This window comes from Stomoxys calcitrans, chromosome 5, assembly GCF_963082655.1.
Source record: "Stomoxys calcitrans chromosome 5, idStoCalc2.1, whole genome shotgun sequence".
Classification (NCBI taxonomy): domain Eukaryota; kingdom Metazoa; phylum Arthropoda; class Insecta; order Diptera; family Muscidae; genus Stomoxys; species Stomoxys calcitrans.
Genome location: NC_081556.1, coordinates 161,520,738 through 161,535,791, shown reverse-complemented (window position 1 = coordinate 161,535,791; position 15,054 = coordinate 161,520,738). Strand labels below are relative to the sequence as shown.

The following is a 15,054-nucleotide window of genomic DNA, read 5'->3' as shown; positions in this document are numbered from 1 at the left end:
TGTAGGGTATTAAAACAAATGTTCTATGGTAATGGATGCGTGTTTTTGTCGCACATTCACACACACTCGCACTCCATTAGATCTCCGATGGGCATATGGATAAAAAGGGCTCTTTCTTTTAAAAGCGCGCTTTAAGCAATTGGCAGTGTAAAGTGTATGGCTTGGTATCAACGGTCCGATTGTGCTGAGATTTGAATTCGTTGACCCTTTTGTCTGTGTTGTTTGCAATTTGCGCTCGAATTTCAAAGTGGTCGATTGGAAAACTGCTTGCCAAGATTTTTCATTCGCCTTTAAGTGTCTCCACTTTGTGGGGAGCTAAAAAGAAAGTCGCCGCGCTTTTCATAGACTCAGTTGCTTTTCGCGCTTGGAATTGTAAACAGTGATTTGCGGTGTGATTTCGGTATTCGTCAGCAACATGCGCTGGTGGTGGAACATCATTTTGGTCAATCTAACTCTGCGGACAGTGTGCTGCAACAAGTCCGCCAACTCCATGGATCGCGACCAACAAAGACTGGTATTGGCACGGCAAAATTTCCTTGTTGGCATCGCCAGCCTAGCAGCAGTGCACGAGACAATCAACACTCGATGTGGTCAAGAACTTGAAATGTTGCTCCAAGCCGTAGAAGATCGTGAAGTTTGGGCCATGAAAGGTGCGTGCATCTCAGTGAATTATGTCTGTGTGTGAACCAAACAAATGGCAAGTGCATCGTCAAAGAACTAATATAACCGCATGGAAAAAAGAGGCCAAATATCAAAAAATCAAAAAAGTAAAACTGATTTATCGATTAAAACTAAAAGCCAGTGTAATTTCCCTTGGTCAAAACAATAAAAAATTCTCCCCCAACAAAATAAGAGTGCTTCTTCACTTCCTTCCCAGTTCACTCCTTTCCATTAGGATCCAAATTGTTTTTCTTTTCTACAACTAAGTGATAAACAAGGAAGTCAAGCAGCATTTTAAAAATTCCTGCGGTTCATGACAAAACTGGTAGCCGTTAACCACTAATAGTGACTCAATGCAGCTCGATGCGAGTTCAATGAAATTATGAGATACGAGCAGAAATCTTGCAACCATGCTCCAAAGCAACTTTCCACGCATGCAACACTTGTTTTTCGTCTATGTGCTTTCAAGATGTTGATCAAATTTTGATTGGTGACATGGTGAAACAAATGAAAAAAGAATAGTTTTTAAACCAACAACTTTAGGATTCGCTTGAAAGTGCGACATGGTCAAGGTTAAATATTTAAAATAAAAAAAAACAATTAAATCAAAACAAGCAAGAATGCAGATAGTGCTCGAAAGTGAAATTTGGCGCAGACACTTCATATTGATGAAGGTCGTTAGGGGATTTAAATGCGAATATTCCACAAGCGCACAGTGGGTTAGGAAAATAAAAGAAGTGGATAGTAAGGACTGTAAGGAATTAAAAAAACAGGGCTATTAAGAATCGGTGAAAAAATCTACAATGAAAAAACCACAATAACTCGATTTCGGTTGTTGTAGCAAGCAAGGATCAGAATGTTCATACGTACTAAAGGGCTGCACAAGTAGAATTGAATGAATAATTGATTGCTCTGACAGCATGCAATTGTCCTGTTAAGTTATGCCAAAAAAATTTGAAAAATAGATACAGGGCACTACAACTGTATGTGACACTCACAAATACATGCACAGACGCCCAAGCGCGGCATGGCGAGACATGTAGGTGACGATCATCTCCAATAGACCAAAAGACAACAGCATGACCTGAAGCATGGTTTGTTGCCATGAGCTATTTGATGGGCGAGTGAGCTCTGCAAAGAAACGGTTGCATGAAAGTGAGAAATATGGAGTACATATTTCAAAAACTACAATAAATAAATGGTGGAGAAAACATATTTTAAACCTTTTAAGAGAATTTCTATAGGAGAAATATAAAGTGTTTTTTTCGTATTTAATAAGGACAACCAGCAAGATTGTTTGTTACCATAAAATGTTACGTTTTGGGGAAAAATTGGCTTGTCAATAATCAGCAATAATAATAATAAAATATAATAATTGAGAAATTCAAACAAAAATGCTATTAACATTTTTCTTACGTGAAATTCCTGGAAACCCTTAAAGTGATGTGTAGTATTTGATGCTTTCTTTAAAAAAAAAAAAATATTGGAATGGCGATAATCCCACTGTTTTGGACTATAAGTAGGGTTTTATGCCATGAACACTAAAATTCAATTTTTATGCCCATAATCAAAGGATGAGGGGTATACTTATCTAGTCATTCCGTTTGTAACACCTTGAAATATTGACCTTTAACCGCATAAAGTATAAATATTCTTGATCGTCTCGACATTCTGATTCAATCCAGTTATGTCCGTCCATCTGCCAAAATCACGATAGCGGTCGAACGTGTACAGTTAACCGTTTGAAGTGTTGCATAGATACTTCTTATTGATGTAATAAGTGATCCTACCCGGGGTGCTATTAGGCCCGAGACAAGTTTAGCTCAGACCAGTGCCCCCTGTTTGAATAATCGATAAAAGTACCAATATATGCAAATGTTTTCAAGAATTGGGTACGATCGTGTGTGATGTGCACACTAATGTACACGCATGTATGCTTGTGTATGTCACTTAAATCTAAAAACGCAGTATAGACGGACAGGTTTTATTTTTGGATTTAGTTAAATCTAGATCATAAAAATTTCAATGTAAATGTGCTGTAAGTAAGGAAATGTGTTAAATAAAGAAAGATTTAAATCAAATTAGTCAAATTGCAAATTTTTCCATGAATATTCCACTAAGGAACAGGGACAAACTTCTCACATTTCAATGAGTGCAGTCCGATTTAATTTTTAAGCTCAATGATAAGGGGCCTCCTTTTTATAGGCGAGTCCGAATGGCGTGAAGTTTTACATCGCATAGTACCTCAGAGGAAAATCACTGCTGAAAATTTTTTTTCTGATTGTCTCGCCAGGATTCGAACCCAGGCTTTCAGCATCATAGGCGGACACGCTAACCTCTGCGCTACTGTGGCCTCCCATTAGTCAGCCGACTTTTTTATGAGAGCAAGTTTTATTTTACAATTATCTTGGCCGCTGGAGCGTTTAAACCAAGATATATTCATTTATAGGTAGCGGCAGTTGCCCAGCAACAAAATTATGAATGCACTATCTGTCAAAATCAGTGATAAGTGCAACTCTGATTTTGTGTATGTTACTAGTTTCCCCCATTTGTCGTTGTTTGGTTGTGTTCTGGTTCTTAACTACAATACACAAACACACAATCAAAACTCGTTGACAGCCAGTGCACTTCGCGAGAAAAAAATTGTACTCAGCTGTTTACGGTACACAATCTGGTTGTTATGTCATGGTTTACACTGCTCTTTAAATCCGGATTCAATGGCTCGATCATCAGTTTTCCCTTAATAAAACCAGCTGACGAAAGCCTTAAATTCGGTTTTAATGAGCAGTGTAAACAGGGTTTAATATCAATTAGTGGGCATCTTGCACTCGCAAAATAATCTTGATAGTATCAGCAAACATTGTCTGCTAATTTTATATAGAAACCTTTTACTTTTGAAGAAACACACAATTTTTAAGATCTTAACGGCCGCTAAACATTTCCTTTATAATAATGTACCTATTGGGCGTTAACTTTTTTTCATTTTCTTATATACTTTAAGAAGATATTGTGACTGCTGTTATTGTAGAAAGTTTGTCAAAATTGTTATCTGAAAACCTTTAGCGATAAAAATTATATCTAATATACAAGTTTTGAAATATTTTTGACATCTTGAGGCTAAAATAAACATTTTGTTGTCTGAAAACAGAATGAAATGTTTGCTATTTTGAAAAAAAAAATCTGCTGATTTCTGATTTTGTTGTTTATTAACAAATTTCTCTAGTTGTGGGCTAAAACTGCAAATTTTGCCCATGAACATTCCACTAAGGAACAGGGGCAAACTTGTGTGGTAGTAGAATGAAAAAGCTCTCTAGAGAATTTGGTTTTTGAAAATAATTTTCTTTTTGATATTTATCATATTTGAGGAGGATATAAATAATTATTAGTTCACACATAGAAAAAAAGTCTGCTCCAAATAGCAAACACCGTTTGCTGACTGTTAGTAGTTAATTTTGCAGCTATAACAGCTGTAGTTCTGCTATTACAGCAGTTGTTCTGCAGTTTCAGAACAGCAGGCTTACTGCTGAAAAGTCTGTTGTTTGCTGAAAATTACTGCTGCTTAATTTATGGTAGGTTTGTTAGAAGAAATAAAATGAAAGAGATTTTGGAAAGAATATGAGAAAATAAAGGTTCCGATCACACACTCACACTGCACACACTGATGTTATCCTATTTGTAAGAGAGTTTTGAGCATAGTCGCATGTGCGCATAGTAAAAAGGGTCATTGTTATCGTAAACCATACACATGTGGCATACCATCAAGCAAATATGAAGCACTTATGCGGCATTTCCCTGTTTAAAATACCTTTGAACTGTTGTTGTTTTACTTTACTGAGCACGAAAGATGGATTGTTGTTGTTGTGTTTAATGGCAAAATATCAGAAAAACTAAACAAGTGGGTTTCCTCGCAAAAACGGAGAGTAAGAAGGGTGGGTAGTAAAGAAAATGTTGGCATAAACGGATTAAGGAATGAAATTTTGAATGATATGTTGACCCACAGGCAAATGGAGATGTGTCTCTCTCAAAGGTGGAGCATACAAAAGTTGGCACAGCCAGATTTAATGAAATTAATGATTAAGATGTGTGTCTCAATGGCTATTTACATTCCATATAGTTTTTCATAAACTATCGATATAAGTAGAAACGAGCTACAAAGCCAAAAGCCACAACAGTATGCGCATTAGCAGATCAATCAAATTAACGAGATATTTTTCACCACCTTTCGAAATGAGTTCCAATGCAAAAATTTAAAAAAATCGGAGGTATGTCCTATAAAGTGAATTTTCCCCATGATAGAATGAATGACAACCATACATATATGCGTATATGAATGTTACGATTCCTTCTTTACATTTCTTTCGCAACAAAGTAAATTTTAACAAATAACAAAATAAATAAGATTTATCTCATTTACTGTAAGTATTGTAAAAACAACAACAAACTGGGTTCCCAACTAGGAACCGGTTCGCCAAGGGTAGTTGGCTCTTTTGGATCAGCACAAAGTATCGCTTCCAATCGATTTATTTATTTTAATAGGATTATACACATTTTACTTTTGTCAAGACAAATTAAATAAAACATTTTTTTCGAACCGGTTTTCAGAAAAGTTCCATAGAAACAAAAATTATGTTGCCATAACCAAAGGAAAGTTTGTTGTTTCGTAGGTTTTAAGCTATAGTGCTGTTATTGAAAAATTTTCATCCGATTACTTGGTAAGGCGAAATGGAGGGTAAATACCCAACAATGGAGATATCTTAGAAAAATTCTGACTCGTGTTTGGTTAAAGGAATCTTAATTCGGGTTTCAATGGTAATAAATGACACCATATGTTTTCTATTTTACACGCTTACCAAAAAAGTTTTGTTTCATTTACCCTATATGCGCTATTACTCGCTTATTTTGTATGAAGAAAAGTGTTTACTAAGTGCCTAGCCTTATACCCATCTTTTAACGCCGATAAAAAGTCAAGAAAGGAGATTCAGCAGATAACTCACAGACACTATTTATTGCACATCATTGTTTACGTACACTAGTATATTAGCCCGCAGTCCTGGGTCAAGTTAAGAAAGAAATATCCCGCATGGCCAAGTGGTCAGTTTGACTTATTGTAGTTACCCAAAACAAGTTTTGCACCCATTTTGTGGCATTAAAGCGATTTTCGCACTTATCTTTAATGTGTTGGAAGGCCAAAAAGTGACGGTATATGTGTGCTGTACAACTGAAGTAAGACCTTTTTTGGTTTAAATTTTTTGTGGCTGGTTAATAAAAAAAGAGTGGGAAGGGCGAAACCTTTCTAAATATTGGTCGTAAAACAAGGTTCGCACTTAAACGGTTAAACAAGACCACTAAGGCGTCCCACTATTGACCTTAAATTTAAACAAACAAAAAAAAGCGTGCCAAGTTCGGCAGGGCCAAATCTTGGGAACCCATCATGGATGGATTCTGCTAAAAGTTGACAAAAAGGATTTGGGCCGTACGTGACACAATTGTTGGAAATCGTACAGAATTTCAGCCGCATCGGATAAAAATTGAGCTTGAGCAGGAGATTGGTTTATATAGGGGCTATGTCAGGTTATACACCGATTTGAACCATAGTTGTCACGATTGTTGGAAGTCATAACAGAACCCCACGTGCAAAATGTCAGCTCAATTGGATAACAACTGCGGCTTTTAGGGATGTCAAATCGGGAGATCGGTTTATATGGGAGCTATATCATATAAGCTATTGGGTTGCCCAAAAAGTAATTGCGGATTTTTTAAAAGAAAGTAAATGCATTTTTAATAAAACTTAGAATGACCTTTAATCAAATATACGTTTTTTTTTAACTTTTTTTCTAATGCAAGCTAAAAGTAACAGCTGATAACTGACGGAAGAAAGAATGCAATTACAGAGTCACAAGCTGTGAAAAAATTTGTCAACGCCGACTATATGAAAAATCCGCAATTACTTTTTGGGCAACCCAATATAACCATATTTGGCACGATTATTGGAAGTCGTAACTGAACACTATGGGCAAAATTTCAGCCCAATCGATTAATAATTGCAGCTCCTAGGAGCTCAAGAAGTCAAGTCGAAGGACCACTTTATATGGGAGCTATACCCAAAACTGAACCGATATGGCCCATTTGCAACGACCTACATCAATAAGAAGTATCTGTGAAAAATTTCGTGCAGCTAGCTTTAAAGGTTCAACCGATGTCGTGATTTCCACAGACGGGCGGACACGAGGATGGGCGAACGGAAGGACGGACATGACTAAATCAATTTAGAATGTCAAGACCATCAAGAATACATATACACTTAATGGGGTCGCAGATCAATATAGTGTTTCAAACGGAATGACTAGAATAGTGTACCCCCCATCCTATGGTGGTGGCTATAAAATTTCCCTTTTTGTTTTGCAGTTGTAGACAATTTCGGTACAATTCCAAAGTCATTTACCTGGGGCAACTATTTCTGGTTTGGCGCGCCCGATTTATGTGACGATCTCAACAAGGCGAACTTCTTAAATCTGGCACATTCTCGGCCTATAATTATCAATGCTACCAGCCCAATGTCTATGGCTCTTATGGTGGTATATATGAACTATACCACACCCTACGATGTTGACGTGAAACTTCCCTTCGAGGTAAGTGTTTATGATGTTCACACACAACCAGATTTAGATTTTATCAATATCTTTCGTTTGATTCCAGAATCTGATTCATGTGGGTCTTTGCCTGCCCGAATCCTGCAATACCACAAGGATACGCCAAGTGGCCGACACATATTTCCAACAGCATAGCTTTATAGCGCAACAACATTTTGATCTGGAAATGAAATCCGTCGAAGTGAAAACCCTTCATTTTTCCCCATCGCACTATTTTTCCTACATTGGCAGTGTTTTGTATATGTAAGTATTATTTAAAACAAGTAAAAGGTGCTAAGTGCGGCCAGGCCGAATCTTATATGCCCACCACCATGGATCGCATTTGTCAAGTTCCTTGAATGAGTTGTTCAATATATATATGAGCAACATCAAGTTATTTGCCTATATAGACCGTACATGTGATGTCTGTTAGAAGTCATAGAAAAATACCACCTGCAGGTTATCAACCGATTTAGACCATACTTGGCACAGTTGTTGCAAGTCATTCTTCAACGATATGTCCAAATGGAGGGTATAAAAATGCAAATAATTATGGATAGAGTGAGGACGTTTTTATTACTTGTCCCATGCCTATTTCGAACAACCGGTCAAAAAGCTCGGCTGGATATGTAGTTGTAGTTTCTATCAAGCGGAGATCATAATGTCATGGCGGCGATTGGCATAAATATCTTCTCAGACAGCCATTAAATTTCTGGGGAACATTCACAATCCAACAACCGCCCTCGATTGCCACCGATCTCTCAACGAGTTAGCTGACAGTTCAAAATTCACCTGTTCTGGGTGCCGGGCCACAGAGATATCCCAGGGTAGTTGTAGAGCAGATGAGCTTGCGAGACTATAAACTGCCTTACACATTCCAGGGGATCTGGAATCTGTGAGTATGCCTCCAGTGACATGCAAGCTAAGTCTTCGGAGCCATGGCAGTGAGCCCCAAGCAAATGTGCCCCAAATTGAAGGCAGTTTTTCGTTGTGATATTATTGATGGAGGCCACCGTGGCGCAGAGACTACCATGTCCGCCTATGACGCTGGGCGCCTGGGTTCGAATCCTGGCAGGAACATCAGTACATTTTTTAGCGGTGGTTATCCCCTTCTAATGCTGGCGACATTGGTGAGTTACTTTGCCATATAAAAACTTCTCCCCAAAGAGGTGTCGCTCTGCGGCCGCCGCAGACAACAAAATATATTATTTTGAAAAAAAAGTGTCGCACCTAAAAAAAAAAATTTATTTTTAAGCGAAAATGTGTCTTAACTTTTAATTTTTGTAGAAAAATAAATATATTTGAGCCCCAAAATGGTGAAATTAGACCCCAATCTAAAATAAAAATGTGCCCCAATATCTTTTACCCCCAATTTTATTGGAAAAGTTCAGAATTACTCGAGGAAACCCAAATGGGCCCCAATAGCTGCATGAAAAAAAAGGCGCCAAAAACACGAAAATATGCCTCAAAAGTTTTGTTGTTGTTTTCCATGTACCTACGTCGTCAGGATCAGGCCCGAAGGGAAACGAATGACAGATGATCACAAAGGGAGGGTTGTGAACATTCCAAAATTATGTGGTCTAATCTAGACTTGAAGAGATACACGGCTTTGCTGTCGCTGGTTAGAATAGACGTCTCAGTCATTGTCAGTCCGTCATGGCAAGTCTTTGTCTGATCGGAAAACATGCTGACAGACTAAAGGTTGCAAGTAACGATTATTAAGGATTATATTAAAAAGGATGACTGACAAGTGCAATTTTATGTTGAAACATAATTCGAACTGAAATTGTTACCAATTATAGTCGATCTCAGTTGAGTATTTCACAACACTAATTGATACACAATTATATTAAAGGCCTTCTATTTCCGCACAACTCCATTGTGGTTTTGTATTATAATCTGCTGTATTTTGTTATGCTTAAATATAACAAAAAATACTTATGGGAGTTGTTGTTTTCGCACATTTAAATACCTACTTTGGGATGGAGATTTCTTTTTCCCGTAAATATTACCAAACAATGTATATGCCTTAGAAATTGTTGTCGTGTTTTCTTGTACCTAGCAGTCATGTGTCTGTCGGTCTAATGATTTTTGGCATTGGTCATACCAGCATTTTTGTTCCTGAGGCCAAATTTTAAACTCCGAGTTTGCCACCCGCACTCGACCGAGCTGCTCAATATACTGACTCTTTGCTGAGTCAAAACAAAAACGGAAAAAATGTTGTTTGTGGTAATGTGCCTACACCAGTGACGACACACAAATGCAATTATGTGCAACCACTTGGTCTTGCTTGGGATTATTTTCCTAAGTACGTACACAGTAGTGTGCAGTAGTGTGTGTATCGTTGCCCATCACTGTTCTATACGCTCAAAAACTCAATTATTCTTTCTAGTAGGGTAGACATAAGAGATTATTGGTCTGGCAAACGAATATTCATCTGCGGCTATCGAAACACTTTTGCAATCAAAGAGTTTTTGGTTAGGTCCTTTTACTGTAGGCGAAGCTGCTAAAGGGTTTACAATAAACAAAGTTAGTTACGTTGAAAAATGCTACGTTTGTGGCTAACGTTTGATAAGTTGAAGAGAAACGTACACCTTGGGGTTTGGACCTTCATTCTGTGAAAATTTCATGAAAATTGATTTGGCCATTTTAGAGTCTCTATGTAACATACCAATGCATAAACTAACAAACAAAGCAACACCTTGATATAATGAGGTAATAGAAGAAGAAGATATAAAGTAGTTGAGTCTATACAAATAAAAAAAAACAAATTTATTTTTTACACAAGAAAAAAAGGCCCACACCCGTTAAAATAAACTGCACTGAGTAACTGAGCAGAATCGTATATAACTGACTTTTTTATTTCCACTTCAATATTTGCAACCATTGAGAGAGCGGTCAATATTGTTATAAGCCGTTGTTAACAGCATAAGATAATAATCAACCACTTCATTTACCATAAGACCATCTTCAAAAAATATACACCAAATCCCACAGGTCATAATATATTGATTGTAAATAGAGACCGGAGTTTTATACAAAATCGAAATTTTGACATCCATTATTTTCAATGCGGTGGTATTTTGCAATAAAATTAAAGTTTGTAAATATACATATAAAGGTCTCAGAACTTCGACTCTGCTTGCAAAGTTTATGTCAAATACCATCACATTTCCCAAATAATTGATGGCAAAGTATCGATTTTGCATAAAAATCCGGACCCTAATTATAAACAACACAAACAATCACCCACCCATTGAGCATAATAGCAATTTCTCTCGCACAGCCAGCCACCTGCTGCCTCTCGTACACATCCTCGCAATTATTGTTATGACTTTAGCATGCTCTCTCTCTCTCTCTCTCAATCTCACTACTGTATCTCTCACACATTCACTTACTTTAATTGGCTATGACAAAACATTTGTCCCATTACCCGAACTGCGCTTCTTCTAAAATCTGTGACACCAAGTTTCGAGATGTCTTTTACTACCTTATATTTCCATCGGACTTTTGGTCGTCCTGGTTTGTGTGTACCACGTGTTTAACTATGCTAACAGAGTTCGTGGTTCATACGACGCCGATACCCTCCACTAATGCAAACTGGGTCATAAATTCTACGCAGAATCTTTCCGAGCATAGTGTCGCCTGCTTTCACAAGTACCTGTCGACAGGTGATCTTGCTCTGGATTATTCTTCGCTGGTGTCATTCGTTTCGTTTACGAGTAAATCTATTAACATGCGGCAAATGTTTCGGTTAAACCTATGTGCCGTTAAAAACATTCGAAATGCTAAATGGAGTGCACACAAAATCTTTCATTGTTTTACGATGTCTCTCCTGTTTCTAGGTTCATCGTTTTCTTTAGCTTCTCAATGCCCGCCATTGTCAAAGCCATACAGTCCAATAAGCAAACCACCAAAAAGCAGCTTCCCTCCTCGCTGGGCCAAAAAGTTGAAAAGCTTAGTGGTGAGTTGCGATGTGAACAGCAGCAGCAGCAACGCGTATTCGACCACAACCAAAGCTCAGTGTGGCGACAGCTTTTGGAGTGCTTTAATATAACGGCCAATTACGAGACTTTTACCAGCTTGGAGAATTCAAATCGCAATTCGGTATTTTTGAGTGCGATGGCGGGCTTGCGCAGCATCATCTGCATGTGGATCACTGTGTTCCACGTCTACTACTATTCGGTGTTCGCCTTGTCCAATGCCCCATACCTTTTTACAAGATTGGAAAAATTCGTCTTCCAGCCAGTGGTGCAGGCGTGCTTCTATGTCGATGTGTTTTTCGTTATGAGGTAGGTGGGAAAGCAAAGCTTTTGTGTTTTCTTGTTGAAACTTACCATCATTTTCAATTAATTGTCGACAGCTCATTCCTATTGGTTTTCAATTTTCTATCGAACGACAAACACTTGCGAAAGATAGCAGTCTCCAGTTGGTGGGAGAGTATCAAAATGTTCCTTAGCTCGGTTATGCAGCGTTACATGCGGTAAGTGTGTCCGTCCCATTCGTCGATTGATTTGATTAAACCGACAACAAACAAAGCCTAAACGAAAGCCAATAAAGCGAATAATAATCGGCTAATCACTTCCATGCGACCGACATTCAAATGATTTTGAATTGATTTCATTCTAGATTGACTCCAGTTATGATTGTCATAATGCTGATGACTACAACCCTATCGAATTTCCTCAACATGTATTCCCCCTTTCGAATGGCCGAACATAGTGGCTACCATTGTGCAAAGTGAGTTCTTAAATTAGCATGTGAACAAATTCATGAATGGGTGTTTCGCTCCATGCGGGTAGAATTCCCAAGTTTGAATGCCCTTCAGATCGACTCAATCATTATCAGTTGGCATGCAAGACTGCGGGATACTTTCTGATATCCATCGAAATTTGTTCTAGTTTCGAGATGCTAAAATTTGTTTTCTTTTGTTTGCAGCAATTGGTGGTACAATATGTTGTATATTCAAAACTTTCTCGATATGAACACCATTTGTGGCTCCTGGACTTGGTATCTGGCCTGTGATATGCAGTATTTCGTCCTTTTCACGGCCCTGCTCTATGTTCATGCTAAGCAACCAACAGCGGGAAAAATCATATTTGTCATATTTGCCATAGGATCGGTGGTCATCGGTTGGATAAGCTACTACATCAGTGGAATAACGTTTGAGTGAGTACAATAAAAGAGTAATGCAAATTTGCCCATGAACATTCCATTAAAGAACAGGGACAAACTTCTCACATATCAGTGAGTGCTGAGTTTAAGTTCAATGATGAGGGGCCGAATCCGCACGACTTGCCGCAGTGCGACATCTCTTTCGGGAGAGGTTTTTACATGACTGCCATCTATTCTTTCAAATGGCGTATTACCTAGTAAAAAAGTAGCATAGTAAAATAGTAGCAAAGCTATAAATTCGGCAGTGTCGAATTTTCAATACCTTCCACCATTGATAATTGAAAATTTACTTGAGCACTTTATACAGTTGTTGAAGGATGTAAATCCCCCGCACCATAGGAAAAGGGGGTATATTAATGCTCTCATTCCGTTTGCAATACATCAAACTGCTGTAAAATCATAAAAGAAATTTCCCACATCTCTAATTGAGATTCCAGCTCGATTTCAATAGATAGCGAGAAAGATGGACATCGCTTAATGTCTGAGATTTTCACGACCATCATGAATACATACATTTGTTTTTGGGTTCGAAAATGCATAGCGCCATGTGTTACAAAGAGAATGGCCCCCATAGAATGGGGGCCGTTATCCATCCCCATCCTATGGTAGTGCGGTGTGCTGGTGTATAGACATTGGTAAGATAGTTAATTTCACATTCTATTACGGAACTGCGGGGATATATTCACTACTTATAGCAGACCTCACAAATATCGCTAACATAAGTAAGACCCAACTGAAATAATTGGATATGATAGACACTCATTGATAGCACTACGGATTGTTGTTAACTGCCTTAAGTTTCTGATAGGCATGGAATAATTTTTCCGTCCGTCTGTCTGCACATACATTTTGTGATTGCAGTACAGTGAAGTATATGGAAATAGGTAATCCCATAGACAAACCCATGTGGTTCTTCTAGGTTGTCACTCTGTACCCCCCAGGTTTCAGCACTTTTATACAATCTTAGATGCTACATATTTGATATTTTGTCCATGAACCGTTGTGGATGTTAAGTATTTCCAAGGAAAAATTTTTATTTTTCAATCATTTTTATTTTTTCATTTATTTTCAGAACCGATGTCATCTATAGTACCCTCAACGAAGTGTACGTAAAGCCCTGGGTCCGAATTCCTCCCTACATTGGAGGTTCAATAATGGGCTGGGTGATGTACAAAATGCAACAGAAACGAAGCCAAACTGTCGGACACCAGGAACATCATCAGTCGTGGTTGCACTCCCCCAACAGAGCTATGCGAAAGATCTTCTGGATGTTTTGCTTTGTGATTTACATCTCCACGAATTTCATGAGTTATTGGCGCTCAACGCCCACATGGGCAGTGGCCACTATAATGTCGGTGGGTAAAATAATATTTGCTCTCTGTGCCGGTGGCGTTATCATCGAGTGCTCCCGAGAGCGCGGCGGGCTATTTAATAGACTGCTCAGTGCCAGACCATTTTTGTTTTTGAACAAATTCTGCTACAGCATCTACATGGTGGCACCGATCATTGTGGGTGCCATGTTTGGCTTGCGCAGGGAACCGACGAATTTCACCGAGGTTGGATCTTCGTGTGATTTCATAGCCATAACTGTGCTGTCCATTGTATCAGGAATGCTGCTTTACATACTTGTCGAACTGCCGTGGCAAAGGGTTTCCAACATTTTACTCAAACCAAAAACCTAAAATCCCCAACTAGTATTAGTACATCAAGTATTTAGATTAAGGACATTGTATTTCAACCCTGATAGTGATAAGACATACTTGTATGCCGAAGGAAGTTTATAAAACACCTGTTCGGAGAAGTGATGCAAAAGACATATGGCCTATATGCGAAGTGTTTTACTATATGCTGGGACAAATTTGTTATGAAATATTTCGAAAAGACTTTCCAGCAGAGAACAATTCCAGTGCAAGTAAAGTAAGTACTCGTGGAGACTCTAACACATGACTCTCGACATGATGAACATTTAAAAAACTATCAAATTACTGCAATATTATTCAAAATCAGATGATATATCTAAATCTTAACCGTCTACGGCAAAAATCCGTACACATCGTAATGGTTATAGAAGAAGAGATTGTGCAAAATTTTAAAAAAGATCGGTAATTCAAGCAAATATGCTTTGAACATGAACATCAAACCAAAAACGTATCGAAGAGTTACGTAATATTTTCTAAGATTACATTAAAAAATCGTTAAAAACCAGCGCTTCTTATGGACATTGATGTGTGATGGATCGCAATGAAACCAAAAATATAAACCACGACACTATTAGCCTGTTTGTCTATAGCGAAACGAACTTTTCGATCAGAAAAGAAGCATTTCGGTATGTACACTTTTTTTCTAAAGCAAGCTAAAAGTAACAGCTGATAACTGACAGAAGAAAGAATGCAATTACAGAGTCACAAGCTGTGAAAAAATTTGTCAACGCCGACTATATGAAAAATCCGCAATTACTTTTTGGGCAACCCAATAGATAGATTGACACTGACGATCAAAAAAGGCTAGAAACTCATCGAAACTGAATAGCAAAAGATGTCTATACAGACGAATCTAGGTCAAAAAGATTGCTTTTTGTTCGCCGGGGCTT

At 38.1% G+C, this 15,054-nt stretch overlaps 1 protein-coding gene across 1 annotated transcript; it reads left to right on the top strand.

Moving 5' to 3' along the window:
* Nucleotides 1-298: 298 nt before the first annotated feature.
* On the top strand, nt 299-14,273 carry LOC106084562 (nose resistant to fluoxetine protein 6). Its single transcript, XM_013248316.2, has 8 exons — nt 299-650; nt 7,066-7,289; nt 7,357-7,553; nt 11,135-11,581; nt 11,653-11,772; nt 11,919-12,029; nt 12,228-12,458; nt 13,537-14,273. The coding sequence occupies exons 1-8, from the start codon at nt 416-418 to the stop codon at nt 14,144-14,146; spliced, it is 2,175 nt and encodes a 724-aa protein (XP_013103770.2). The 5' UTR covers nt 299-415; the 3' UTR covers nt 14,147-14,273.
* The last annotated feature ends 781 nt before the right edge of the window (nt 14,274-15,054 follow it).

Excerpts from the sequence above, each read along its gene's own strand:
- LOC106084562 (XM_013248316.2), top strand. The coding sequence starts at position 416 with ATGCGCTGGTGGTGGAACATCATTTTGGTCAATCTAACTCTGCGGACA. Across the intron at positions 7,554-11,134 it reads ATTGGCAGTGTTTTGTATAT|GTTCATCGTTTTCTTTAGCT; the intron begins GTAAGTATTATT and ends TCCTGTTTCTAG. Across the intron at positions 12,459-13,536 it reads ATCAGTGGAATAACGTTTGA|AACCGATGTCATCTATAGTA; the intron begins GTGAGTACAATA and ends ATTTATTTTCAG.